General features: G+C 26.3%; 1 protein-coding gene across 1 annotated transcript; it reads left to right on the top strand.

Moving 5' to 3' along the window:
* The first annotated feature begins 3,886 nt into the window (after positions 1 to 3,886).
* LOC110651085 (transcription factor bHLH133-like) lies at positions 3,887 to 4,818 on the top strand. Its single transcript, XM_021806269.2, has one exon. It carries the CDS (start codon positions 3,976 to 3,978, stop codon positions 4,642 to 4,644), a length of 669 nt encoding a protein of 222 aa, XP_021661961.2. The 5' UTR covers positions 3,887 to 3,975; the 3' UTR covers positions 4,645 to 4,818.
* Positions 4,819 to 15,818: the final 11,000 nt, after the last annotated feature.

Below are 15,818 nucleotides of genomic sequence, written 5' to 3' on the forward strand. Positions count from 1 at the left end.
TTATTAAGGTTATAAATAGTTATTTGAGTTTATATTTATTTTTTAATTTTAAATCTTATGTAAAAAATTGATATAATACTTTAATATCTATTTTTTTTAAATAATATAATTATATTACAAAATTATATAATGATGAAAACGATAATTTTTAATATTTATCTTTATTATAAATATTCTATTATAATTTTTTAACTGATAATATATATATATATATATATATATATATATATATATATATATATATATATATATTATGATTTAGCATAAAAAAATTTTCTGATTTTATATTTAATCTATAAATCTAAGGTATAGCATATATGATAAAATTTATCTATTAATATATATTAATTTTATATATTTATTTTTTAAATTTATAATAAATTGTATCTTTTATATATATATATATATATATATATATATATATATATATATATATATATATATATATATATATATATATATATATGTGTGTGTGTGTTCATTTATTAATTAATCATATTGAGTATTAGTGCGTTGCGTCAAAACATGGCTTTGACCTGGTCAACTAGCTCGGCTTCCTGAACTCGCTCACATTATTCAGAGCAAGGGTTATATATGTATTAAGAATTCTCAAGATGCTTGAATATATTGTAATTCGCAAGGATCTCATAATTCTGTCATAACTGTTAAAAAAAAACTCTTTAATTTAATTATAAAATCATTTTTTAATTTATAATTAAACTCTCATATTCTCAATTTAAAATAATAATAATTTTAAATTTTGACTTCATTTACTACTCAATGCCTATTTGGTATTAAGCTTAAGAAGTTAAAATTATTTTTTTAATAAAAATATTATTTTAAATATTATTTAAAAAAATAATTTTATTATTTTTAATATTTTTATGATTAAAAATTATTAATTTTAATTTTAAATTATTTTTTTATTATTATCTAATTAGTATATTTAAAAAATTAATTTTTTTAATAATTATTATTATAATAATGCCAAATGTGCCCTCAGTCTAGACTCAATCACAATTGAAACCAAATCAGCACAATTCAAAAATGAGGCTGATCTAATCATAATTAAAATTAATTTTAAATTAGATTGAAGCTGACTAATTCGATTCGGTTTAGTTTCAAAGAGAAATCAATTTTGTTTTTACCAAAAAAAAAATGATATGATAGAGAAGGAGTAAGCAAAATTATCTAAGAAAGCGAACAAGATGAAATGAGGAAAAATGAAAATAAGAAGAGTATGAGAGAATGTTGTTGCTTACAAGTATGAATTTACATTATCAAGGCTAGGGGACTGCAAAATGAGCAAGGACTACTAAATGAAGGTGGAAGGCAAGGGTACGGCGAGAGGGAGATCGACGTGAGGAGGAGGAGAAGCAGCGAAGATTTATGTAAGGAGGTTTTGGGTTTGGGGTGGGGGATTTTGGGTTTAGGATTCGTTTGTTTCACAAAAAAATAACTTGTATATGAAAATTATATTTTATAAAAAATATTTTTTAATAAAATATTTTTTATAAAAATATTTTTTATTATTTAATTATAATATTAAATTAATATTATATATTTATTATATATATATATAAGCGTGTTTATATTTTAATAAAATTATCAAAATTTAGAAAATAAAAAATAAATTTTACTTTTAAAAAATAAAAGTCATTTTACTTATAAATGGTTTAATTTTTTCTTTTATCAGAAAAATATTTTTTTATTGATTAATTTTTTTAAATATTTTTAATATTAAAAAATATAAAAATATATTTTTGTAAGTAAATAGAGCCTTTATGATAGAATTTTTTTTTAAATAATTATCCTAGCATTTTGATTACATATATTATATATTAATTTTTTATTTTAACTAATAATAAATTTATTTGCAAAATTATAATCGGAGATTGAAATTATTTTAAATTGAAAATAAAAATATTTAATTGTATTTTTATTAAAAAAAAATTGATGGGTTTCTTAAAAAAATATAGATGGGACCACGACCATAGAAGTGGGAAGGGTACTGTTTGGACATATTTTATTACTATGGTCAACCGGTGTCATAAGACGGTGGGCGGCAGATACAAGAACCCAGAATGCCAACGTCAAACTGACAGGTGACTTGTGAAAGCTGTCCACACAGGTGGCAACTCCCAACACGCTCCACTGCATTGTTTCGTACAACCTCTGAAACGGTTAGATTCGTTTTCTTTATCGTTAGCGTTTGTTAACTTTGTTTGGATACGTGGAAAGTAGGAAAAAAAAAATAACTTGGAGAAAATTAATCGAAGATTTTTTTTAAGTGAGGAAAAAATTAATAGAGAGAGGGAAAATCATTTTTATTTTTGTTTTTATTTTTTTAAAAAATAATTTATATATTAAAAATATTTTTTTTTAAATTATCTTTTAAAAAAATATTTTTCATAAATTTTTTATTTAATTATAATATTAAATCAATAATATATATTATATCATGATCCATATATGAATATATAATTTTTTTTATGTTTTAATAATATTATTAAAATTTAAAAAATGGTTTTATTTTTTTAAAAGATAAAATTATTTTTTCAAAAAAATAATTTAATTTTCTTTGAGAAAATATTTTTTAAGTGCTCAAATGTTGAAATTTTCTTTATGAGACAAATGGAATTTTTTTAGATATTTTTTTCTCTAATTTAAAGAGAAAATAATGAAGAAATATATTTTATTTTAAAATTATATATACATATAAATAAATGTATAATAATAAATTTATGAAAATATAATTGTTTTATTTTCTTTTCAAATAAAGATTATTTTTCTTTCTCTTTTCTATTTTTTATTTATATTAAAAAAATACTAGATAAAAATTTTTTGTATTTTTCATCTTTTATTTTCCTTCTATCCTAAAAAAATTTCCCAAACAGGGTGGGTAAATATCATGAGTAGACTATACTAGAATGTAATAATCATCAAGGTATAATTAATGTAACATTATATTAGTTATATTTTCTTATTCAGCTTTTAATTCATTTCATTTTAACTTACTATAAATAAAAACTTCATAACGATAATGACTTTCTTTAAAATAAATTATTTATAAAAAAATTAATTAAATTTTCACATAATTTTATTTAATTTTTATTTATTTAAAATTGAATTTTAAAAAAACAAATTTCTCATTTTAAATATAAAAATTAATAAAAAAATCAATTGAATTTAATTTTTATAAAATTTAGTTTCCAAAAAGAGAGAATAAGTTGTGTTTCATATCATTCCGAATTGTTTATCCTCCAACGATGTAACTATATCTAAAACTAAGCTTCACATAAAATGCATTAAACATTTTTCAATTTTATATTTAATTAATATTGATCACTAAATGTGTTTGATAATAGGAAGTGCAATATTTACATTTACAAAAAGTTAATTTGAGAATATTATTCTAAATTTATAATTATAATTAAAAATTTGTGACAAATTAATATAATTTAATTTTATTATAATCTTATAAATCCTTAAGTTTGCCAAATTTTAATATTAGTCCGACCCAAAATTGGTTAATTACAATAAAAAAAGTGTAAATAATTAAATAAATATTTTTTTTTAATAAAGAGCGTGAATGACACTCTCCTAAAAAGTGCGTGGAATGAACAAGGTCCCGGCTTGGCTTCTCATTAGGACCCGAAAACGAAACCCTAACCCACGTTCTGTCCCTCCTCTGACCAACGGATCTTCGCAAAGTAAAGCAATTTATTTACAATCCGCCCTCAGTTACTTACACTGATCCTATGTGCTAACCGCCCTTTAAAATTTAATTTATTACCTAAAAACTACCCTCCTAACCACCCCTTATTTACAATCCGCCCATCCCGTGCCCTCCATATATGTCCGTCTTGCTTCGCTCCAGGTTTGCCGAATTTGCCTTCCTTAAGCAGCCTTTAAAAAAAAACGAAAAAACAAAAATATATTTTGTTTCTTTTCTTGCTCGTCACTGGTACAAAAATGGCGACCTCAAGAAACAAATCGAATGGTCATTCTCTTTGCACGTGCCGCAAGCCACCACCACCGATGCTGCCATTATCGGCATCGTCGTCCTTCGCTTCATCGACCGCCTCCAGTTTCGCATCTCGCTCCTCCTCCCCCTCCTTCTCCTCCTCCACCTCCAACACCTTATTTGCACGCGCCACCTCCCCCACACGCGTGAACATGTACAATCATCACCATCATCAGAACAATCATCAGTCTTCGCCGTCCTTACGTTTCTCAATCGATCGTCCAATCTCTCCCAACCGTTCCATTTCTATGACAAGGCACACCTCCAATGCCAATGCATTGTCCAATCAGAAGAGAACGTGCTCGTGTTCCCCTACGACACATCCTGGCTCTTTCCGGTGCGCTTTCCATAAGGCATTGATGAGAAATAATGGCTTTAATCATCAAAGCAGCAGCACACAGTCAGCGTCGGCATCTTATCACTCTGGTAGTAAATTGAACTTTAGGCGATCGGCTATGACGAATTCGCTTGTAAGGATCGGAGGTGTGGAGGGAGAGCTAGTGAAGAGAGCATTGTCGGCTCTGATTCGTCCTTCTTCGCATCATCTTCGGCGTCGCGCCGCTTTCGAGACGAGACCCAGCCGGCTCTCCGTCATGTCTAAAGCCGGAGATTTGTGAGTTATCCTCTTCATTAATTTGGAGGGTTTTAGTTTTGATCGGTTTGAATCGGTGTGTTGACTCGGCTACTCGAAAGTTTTACTTGTTTGTTTGTACGGTTAATTGTAGAATTGATGAGTCAATTTTTGCAAAGATCGGAGTTTACTGAGGAATATCAAATATAATTAAATTTTTGTGAGGAATCCATATATTGGAATTTACAATTTTTTTTTTTTTTAACAAATGAAGAAATCAACCAATTGTGTTTAAAATTGCTTTGGGCACTTAGATTGTTTTTCTTCATATTTTTATTTAAATTTCTTCATATGTTCTCAAAAGAAATTAACCAATTCGTCTTGCTGTTTGTCATGCTCAGATTGGTGAAATGACGATCGGTGATTTGATTGATTCATTGATTTAGAATGAGAAGATAGAACAAGATTTGACGAATAACTAAATCAATATGTTTATTTGGTAACCTATGACTTATAATGATTTTATTGTTAACTACATATATAAGTAAACTGAGTCTCAATTTAGCAATATTGTGTATAATAAGTAAGAGGGCATTCCATTTTTTTTATTTTAAACAAAAAAGGTGGCAAAACTTTTTTTCCTACTTTATTAGAGTGTTTTAAATTTTTATTTCAAGAATTATATAAAAAAATAAAAATTTAGTGAAATAATTTAATAATTGCAATAATTTACAAAATTTAAATTTCAAATTATAATGTTTAGAAATATGATTTAATTAGCATGGTATTTTGTCGTATTCTGGTCTGGCGGGGCCGGGGCTTTGACCCCCAAATCCTCTGTATCAAGTCCATTTTTATTCAATATATATATATATATATATATATATATATATATATATATATATATATATATATATATAAAGAAATTGACTTTCCATTTATATAACAATAATTATGAAAAAGAAATTAATTTGTAACAGTTACTAAATCAGTGCCGATTGGAATATTTTGCTTAGAAAAATACCTTGCAGGATTGACGGGCTGTAGAGTGAATAAATGCCTAGACTTAAAAAATATATATATATGAAATATTTTATTATAAAAAATATATGCATTTTTTTATAATTAATTTTATATTAAAATTTAAATTTAAAAACTTACAGTTTTAAAAACAATTTAATCTCTTATATTATAAAATAAATATTCAATCATAGAACTATTTCAACTCTATTAATTATTAATTTAATAATAATTTTGAACTAATTAAATTATATAATGATGACTTTTGAATCTACACCCTTTTTTTTTAATTATATAACATTTCATACTCACGAGAGTAATATTTAATAAAGTCCTCTCAACAAATTCAAACTCTTTAATTTTATAGATAAAATTTGTTCGGAAATCAACTTCGGTCAATAAATATTGATATTTATTTTAATTACCTTCACCTTTATTGTTAGATTAAATTATCTAATTAATGAATTAGTTAATTGATTTAACGTTAAATAGTGCTAAATTAAAAAAATGTTATCTGTCCTTGTACAGAAATTGGTATGAAATTTCCAAAGTTAACAACGATAAGGTGGGAAAATATATTTAAGAACAAGTCCAATTGCAGATTTTTTTTTACAATATAAATTAACCACCGAGAAGTACACAACTTGCAAATATTTTTCGGAATCTGCAATGTAACATGAAAAATCTATGCAATCATTGACTAAAGTCTGAGGATATGAATGATGAAAATGATGAGTAGTTGCACATTTTATTATAAAAATGTCATTGTCACCATAATTTTACATTGTTATTGTAATTTTGTTTGTTCATGGATGTCCATTACCAACATTGTTTTAAACATTTACATATCCATTATATATATATATATATATATATATATATATATATAACTCTTATAGGTTTATTTTAGTAGAGATGAAGGAGTGGGACTTGAATTTGAGTATGTCAGATGAATAATATATTTTCAGCTACTGAAAATCAGGCTAAGCCAATTAATTTATCGAAAATTAATACGCACACACAAGTTTAGAGAAGGGACACATAACCATCTACAATCGATATGAGATTCCAAAAAACCAACACATTGACAGATGGGCTTGCCCCAAGTTTTTTACCCTAAACACACACACATTGACTCACCCATTAGCATTTTACCTTTTTTTTTTTTTTAAAGATAAATGTACACACACAAGCACATGGAAGGAACATATTTCTTAATAAAATCACGATAATTTTATCAAGCACGTTAACTTTTATAATTTTATATATACTCATCTATAATCGATATAAGATCCCAAAAGCTTTAATTGACAAGCGTATTCATGGCCCCACATCCAAGACAGAAATATAATTTTATATTAAAAATATTTTTTATATATTGAATTATTTATATTACATTTTGAGTTATTTATATTGGATAGTTGGGTAAGACCTATTTAATGATTAAATTTATTCAAAAATTTACTAATTTTAAAATAAATGATATATCTTTAATCCAATGAAAATGATTAATTTAATATTGTATGTAAAAATTAATGGGTGACATCACCTTAATATGATACAAAAATTATTGAATGCAAATAAAATAAAATAAAATTATAAATCAAACAAGCATACGAAATTATTGCATGAACGATAAGAAAATTCAACTTAATTCTTTGATCACACAAATTCACATTTTAAAATTAATTTTTTTTATATAAATAATTTATTCTAAAAGAAGGCATAATGTTTTCTCTCCTATGTGAGCTAATGGAATTAAAAAAGAAGAAACCATAGATAGTGTTTGGCACAAATAATTGAAGTAGACAAATCCATGGCAGGTTGGTGCACTAGAAAGAGGAAAATAATAAAATGGCCTGTGTCATGGGAAAGTCAATCTAGGCACCATTGTTTCTGGATGGGAGACATTAATGTGGCTCTGTGCCAGTGTCTAACCCTTTGCACATTCATTGTGGAACGTGGACAAGGGTGTGCAAACGGTCGGTTCGGTTCTAAAACGAACCGAACCGATAAAATAGAAAATTAAAAAATAAAAAATTTAAAAAAAGAACCGAACCGATTGATAAGAAAACCGAATCGAATCGAATCGATAAATATCAATTCGGTTCGATTTTAAACCGATCAAACCAAAATTTATAAAATTTTATATTTTTAACATTAAATCTAAATAATAAAAACATAAAAACAAAGAAAATTAGAAATCAAAACTCAAAAATCTTAAGGTTCGGTTCGGTTCGATTTTCTTTGATTTCAGTTTAGTTCGATTCAATTCGGTTTTATTTTTTGATTTCCTATATATATTAATACTTTCGGTTCGGTTTGGTTGATTTTTTTAATGAAAATAACCGAACCGAACCGATTAACGAAATTATTAAAATTATAAATCAAATGAACCAATTGAATTTTAAAACCGAACCAATTGAACCGAATTCAATCAGTTCGGTTAGATTTTTCGTTTAAACCGAAAACTTCTCTCCCCTGGACAATATATTTCTGGATTTCTCACACCCTCACATTCACATGTTACTTAAGAATCTTAATCACTAACAAATATCAATAAAATGAACTTTTTTCATAATTACCTTCATTTACATTATGCAATCTAAGTCTTATTTATTAAAATATCCCTTTATATCCATTTTAGGATTCACAGAAAGTTGATTCATTTAAAGTTTATGATTGCCCCTTTTAATAATACATTATTATATAAAATGCAATAATGCAGGAAGCCTTACTGTTGTATCTAATTCTTGTTGGTAAGAGGTCTCACATTTAGATTTGATTATATTTTTGCAAGTAATATAAAGAGAGGAATTGTATTTAATGAGATCTAAATCCTAATACTCACTCTATACACTGTCACCTTTACCAGTAAGTAATAAACCCATTGTATCCAAAATGGATTAAATGCTTGGATGAGAAGATGTTGAACAAAGCTTTTAAATATCCCATTTTGCATTGGGCTTGGCTGACATTTAAGGTGGACTGGCGGAGGATGAGTTGCCCTTTACAAAGCTCAACCCAGACCAATCTACCCAAAATAAGTTGATTGTCTAATAGAAGTGAGCACAAGCCTGAGTCATTGATTTTCCCTAAATTAAAGAAGGGATCCAAATAGAACAAAATTTGCTCATTTAAAAGCGAGTGTTTCAATGGGCTTGGACTATATAATAATTTAATGGACCAACAAATGCTTGTCAACATATAATTGAGTAATGGGTCTACATCTTATCTCTACGTACCGATAGGGCTTGAGGAATCTTGCTCATAGATGTGATAGTTATTAATTTCAAAGAGAGAATAAAAATGTGTATGGTAAATCAATTTAGATATGGTAGATATATTATATCTTTATATATCTAACACTCACTCTTGTGCAATGTAGATGATTTGACTATAGACAAAATGACAAATTATGTTGAAAAATATACATAAAGAAAATGACCTCCAATCAAACCTATGGATTGGCATTTGGCAGACATTGAATTTATGTTCCTAGTTAAAAGATGAAACTCCAAAGTGGATTCTTCAATAATTTGGACATCAAATGGGTATGCTAAAGGTTCATTAAAAAAAAAAAATTAGGACTGACGACTTGTTATAGTTTCAAGCAATCAATCTGATATTTTGTTCTCAAAATACCATGGATTTGAATGTTGGTTGAATGCATCAAGCTACAGGAATAGTGAATACTCAGTCCCATCAAATTTTAATAAAATATGTTTGAATAATATATAATCGAGTTTATATTTTATATGTTAGATAATTAATTAAATATAAATATATATATATATATATATATATATATTTATAATAATATTCATAAATTTTATATATTATATTTTAAATAAAATTTAAATATTTATAAAATTATAAATTATTAATAATTTTTTTAAATTGTTAATTAATATATACAAAATTAAGCGGGTTGAAGTATTTTTCAGATAATAATAATAGAATTTGGAATAAGTTTAAATAATTAAAAATAAATTTTAATTAAGTTTAAAATAAATTCAAATATTAAAAAAAAATTAGGTATCGAGTTCGAATAGAGTGATTTTTACGAATATCTTATCCATTGTCATTCATATAAATACGGCAAATTAAATCCATGCTATTGTTTGCTAAAACTTGAAATTTCCAAAGTTAACAACGATAAGGTGGGAAAATATATTTAAGAACAAGTCCAATTGCAGATTTTTTTTTACAATATAAATTAACCACCGAGAAGTACACAACTTGCAAATATTTTTCGGAATCTGCAATGTAACATGAAAAATCTATGCAATCATTGACTAAAGTCTGAGGATATGAATGATGAAAATGATGAGTAGTTGCACATTTTATTATAAAAATGTCATTGTCACCATAATTTTACATTGTTATTGTAATTTTGTTTGTTCATGGATGTCCATTACCAACATTGTTTTAAACATTTACATATCCATTATATATATATATATATATATATATATATATATATATATATATATATATATATATATAACTCTTATAGGTTTATTTTAGTAGAGATGAAGGAGTGGGACTTGAATTTTAGTATGTCAGATTAATAATATATTTTCAGATACTGAAAATCAGGCTAAGCCAATTAATTTATCGAAAATTAATACGCACACACAAGTTTAGAGAAGGGACACATAACCATCTACAATCGATATGAGATTCCAAAAAACCAACACATTGACAGATGGGCTTGCCCCAAGTTTTTTACCCTAAACACAGACACATTGACTCACCCATTAGCATTTTACCTTTTTTTTTATTTAAAGATAAATGTACACACACAAGCACATGGAAGGAACATATTTCTTAATAAAATCACGATAATTTTATCAAGCACGTTAACTTTTATAATTTTATATATACTCATCTATAATCGATATAAGATCCCAAAAGCTTTAATTGACAAGCGTATTCATGGCCCCACATCCAAGACAGAAATATAATTTTATATTAAAAATATTTTTTATATATTGAATTATTTATATTACATTTTAGTTATTTATATTGGATAGTTGGGTAAGACCTATTTAATGATTAAATTTATTCAAAAATTTACTAATTTTAAAATAAATGATATATCTTTAATCCAATGAAAATGATTAATTTAATATTGTATGTAAAAATTAATGGGTGACATCACCTTAATATGATACAAAAATTATTGAATGCAAATAAAATAAAATAAAATTATAAATCAAACAAGCATACGAAATTATTGCATGAACGATAAGAAAATTCAACTTAATTCTTTGATCACACAAATTCACATTTTAAAATTAATTTTTTTTATATAAATAATTTATTCTAAAAGAAGGCATAATGTTTTCTCTCCTATGTGAGCTAATGGAATTAAAAAAGAAGAAACCATAGATAGTGTTTGGCACAAATAATTGAAGTAGACAAATCCATGGCAGGTTGGTGCACTAGAAAGAGGAAAATAATAAAATGGCCTGTGTCATGGGAAAGTCAATCTAGGCACCATTGTTTCTGGATGGGAGACATTAATGTGGCTCTGTGCCAGTGTCTAACCCTTTGCACATTCATTGTGGAACGTGGACAAGGGTGTGCAAGCGGTCGGTTCGGTTTCGAACCGAACGAACCGATAAAATCGAAAATTAAAAATTAAAAATTTTAAAAATTGAACCGAACCGATTGATAAGAGAAAACCGAATCGAATCGAATCGATAAATATCAATTCGGTTCGATTTTAAACCGATCAAACCAAAATTTATAAAATTTTATATTTTTAACATTAAATCTAAATAATAAAAACATAAAAACAAAGAAAATTAGAAATCAAAACTCAAAAATCTTAAGGTTCGGTTCGGTTCGATTTTATTTGATTTCAGTTATGTTCGATTCAATTCGGTTTTATTTTTTTGATTTCCTATATATATTAATACTTTCGGTTCGGTTTGGTTCGATTTTTTTTAATGAAAATAACCGAACCGAACCGATTAACCGAAATTATTAAAATTATAAATCAAACTGAACCAATTGAATTTTAAAACCGAACCAATTGAACCGAATTCAATCAGTTCGGTTAGATTTTTCGGTTTAAACCGAAAACTTCTCTCCCCTGGACAATATATTTCTGGATTTCTCACACCCTCACATTCACATGTTACTTAAGAATCTTAATCACTAACAAATATCAATAAAATGAACTTTTTTCATAATTACCTTCATTTACATTATGCAATCTAAGTCTTATTTATTAAAATATCCCTTTATATCCATTTTAGGATTCACAGAAAGTTGATTCATTTAAAGTTTATGATTGCCCCTTTTAATAATACATTATTATATAAAATGCAATAATGCAGGAAGCCTTACTGTTGTATCTAATTCTTGTTGGTAAGAGGTCTCACATTTAGATTTGATTATATTTTTTGCAAGTAATATAAAGAGAGGAATTGTATTTAATGAGATCTAAATCCTAATACTCACTCTATACACTGTCACCTTTACCAGTAAGTAATAAACCCATTGTATCCAAAATGGATTAAATGCTTGGATGAGAAGATGTTGAACAAAGCTTTTAAATATCCCATTTTGCATTGGGCTTGGCTGACATTTAAGGTGGACTGGCGGAGGATGAGTTGCCCTTTACAAAGCTCAACCCAGACCAATCTACCCAAAATAAGTTGATTGTCTAATAGAAGTGAGCACAAGCCTGAGTCATTGATTTTCCCTAAATTAAAGAAGGGATCCAAATAGAACAAAATTTGCTCATTTAAAAGCGAGTGTTTCAATGGGCTTGGACTATATAATAATTTAATGGACCAACAAATGCTTGTCAACATATAATTGAGTAATGGGTCTACATCTTATCTCTACGTGCCGATAGGGCTTGAGGAATCTGCTCATAGATGTGATAGTTATTAATTTCAAAAGAGAATAAAAAATGTGTATGGTAAATCAATTTAGATATGGTAGATATATTATATCTTTATATATCTAACACTCACTCTTGTGCAATGTAGATGATTTGACTATAGACAAAATGACAAATTATGTTGAAAAATATACATAAAGAAAATGACCTCCAATCAAACCTATGGATTGGCATTTGGCAACATTGAATTTATGTTCCTAGTTAAAAAGATGAAACTCCAAAGTGGATTCTTCAATAATTTGGACATCAAATGGGTATGCTAAAGGTTCATTAAAAAAAAAAAATTAGGACTGACGACTTGTTATAGTTTCAAGCAATTAATCTGATATTTTGTTCTCAAAATACCATGGATTTGAATGTTGGTTGAATGCATCAAGCTACAGGAATAGTGAATACTCAGTCCCATCAAATTTTAATAAAATATGTTTGAATAATATATAATCGAGTTTATATTTTATATGTTAGATAATTAATTAAATATAAATATATATATATATATATATATATATTTATAATAATATTCATAAATTTTATATATTATATTTTAAATAAAATTTAAATATTTATAAAATTATAAATTATTAATAATTTTTTTAAATTGTTAATTAATATATACAAAATTAAACGGGTTGAAGTATTTTTCAGATAATAATAATAGAATTTGGAATAAGTTTAAATAATTAAAAATAAATTTTAATTAAGTTTAAAATAAATTCAAATATTAAAAAAAAATTAGGTATCGAGTTCGAATAGAGTGATTTTTACGAATATCTTATCCATTGTCATTCATATAAATACGGCAAATTAAATCCATGCTATTGTTTGCTAAAACTTGAAATTTCCAAAGTTAACAACGATAAGGTGGGAAAATATATTTAAGAACAAGTCCAATTGCAGATTTTTTTTTACAATATAAATTAACCACCGAGAAGTACACAACTTGCAAATATTTTTCGGAATCTGCAATGTAACATGAAAAATCTATGCAATCATTGACTAAAGTCTGAGGATATGAATGATGAAAATGATGAGTAGTTGCACATTTTATTATAAAAATGTCATTGTCACCATAATTTTACATTGTTATTGTAATTTTGTTTGTTCATGGATGTCCATTACCAACATTGTTTTAAACATTTACATATCCATTATATATATATATATATATATATATATATATATATATATATATATATATATAACTCTTATATTTTTATTTTAGTAGATATAAATGAGTGTGACTTGAATTTGATTATGTCAGATGAAAAATATATTTTCACTCTTGAAAATCGAGCTAAGCCAATTAATTTATCGAAAATTAATACACACAAGTTTAGAGAAGGGACACATAACCATCTACAATCGATATGAGATTCCAAAAACCAACACATTGTGAGATGGGCTTGCCCCAAGTTTTTACCTAAACACACACACATTGACTCACCCATTAGCATTTTACCTTTTTTTTTTTACAGATAAATGTACACACACAAGCACATGGAAGGAACATATTTCTTAATAAAATCACGATAATTTTATCAAGCACGTTAACTTTTATAATTTTATATATACTCATCTATAATCGATATAAGATCCCAAAAGCTTTAATTGACAAGCGTATTCATGGCCCCACATCCAAGACAGAAATATAATTTTATATTAAAAATATTTTTTATATATTCAATTATTAATATTACATTTTAGTTATTTATATTGGATAGTTGGGTAAGACCTATTTAATGATTAAATTTATTCAAAAATTTACTAATTTTAAAATAAATGATATATCTTTAATCCAATGAAAATGATTAATTTAATATTGTATGTAAAAATTAATGGGTGACATCACCTTAATATGATACAAAAATTATTGAATGCAAATAAAATAAAATAAAATTATAAATCAAACAAGCATACGAAATTATTGCATGAACGATAAGAAAATTCAACTTAATTCTTTGATCACACAAATTCACATTTTAAAATTAATTTTTTTTATATAAATAATTTATTCTAAAAGAAGGCATAATGTTTTCTCTCCTATGTGAGCTAATGGAATTAAAAAAGAAGAAACCATAGATAGTGTTTGGCACAAATAATTGAAGTAGACAAATCCATGGCAGGTTGGTGCACTAGAAAGAGGAAAATAATAAAATGGCCTGTGTCATGGGAAAGTCAATCTAGGCACCATTGTTTCTGGATGGGAGACATTAATGTGGCTCTGTGCCAGTGTCTAACCCTTTGCACATTCATTGTGGAACGTGGACAAGGGTATGCAAACGGTCGGTTCGGTTTCGAACCGAACCGATAAAATCGAAAATCAAAAATTAAAAATTTTAAAAATTGAACCGAACCGATTGATAAGAGAAAACCGAATCGAATCGAATCGATAAATATCAATTCGGTTCGATTTTAAACCGATCAAACCAAAATTTATAAAATTTTATATTTTTAACATTAAATCTAAATAATAAAAACATAAAAACAAAGAAAATTAGAAATCAAAACTCAAAAATCTTAAGGTTCGGTTCGGTTCGATTTTCTTTGATTTCAGTTAGTTCGATTCAATTCGGTTTTATTTTTTGATTTCCTATATATATTAATACTTTGGTTCGGTTTGGTTCGATTTTTTTAATGAAAATAACGAACGAACCGATTAACGAAATTATTAAAATTATAAATCAAATGAACCAATTGAATTTTAAAACCGAACCAATTGAACCGAATTCAATCAGTTCGGTTAGATTTTCAGTTTAAACGAAAACTTCTCTCCCTGGACAATATATTTCTGGATTTCTCACACCCTCACATTCACATGTTACTTAAGAATCTTAATCACTAACAAATATCAATAAAATGAACTTTTTTCATAATTACCTTCATTTACATTATGCAATCTAAGTCTTATTTATTAAAATATCCCTTTATATCCATTTTAGGATTCACAGAAAGTTGATTCATTTAAAGTTTATGATTGCCCCTTTTAATAATACATTATTATATAAAATGCAATAATGCAGGAAGCCTTACTGTTGTATCTAATTCTTGTTGGTAAGAGGTCTCACATTTAGATTTGATTATATTTTTGCAAGTAATATAAAGAGAGGAATTGTATTTAATGAGATCTAAATCCTAATACTCACTCTATACACTGTCACCTTTACCAGTAAGTAATAAACCCATTGTATCCAAAATGGATTAAATGCTTGGATGAGAAGATGTTGAACAAAGCTTTTAAATATCCCATTTTGCATTGGGCTTGGCTGACATTTAAG

The sequence above is a fragment of the Hevea brasiliensis genome, chromosome 1 (genome assembly GCF_030052815.1).
Source record: "Hevea brasiliensis isolate MT/VB/25A 57/8 chromosome 1, ASM3005281v1, whole genome shotgun sequence".
NCBI lineage: Eukaryota > Viridiplantae > Streptophyta > Magnoliopsida > Malpighiales > Euphorbiaceae > Hevea > Hevea brasiliensis.

Bases quoted from the DNA above. Each gene is read 5' to 3' on its own strand.
- LOC110651085 (XM_021806269.2), top strand. From the start codon at position 3,976: ATGGCGACCTCAAGAAACAAATCGAATGGTCATTCTCTTTGCACGTGC.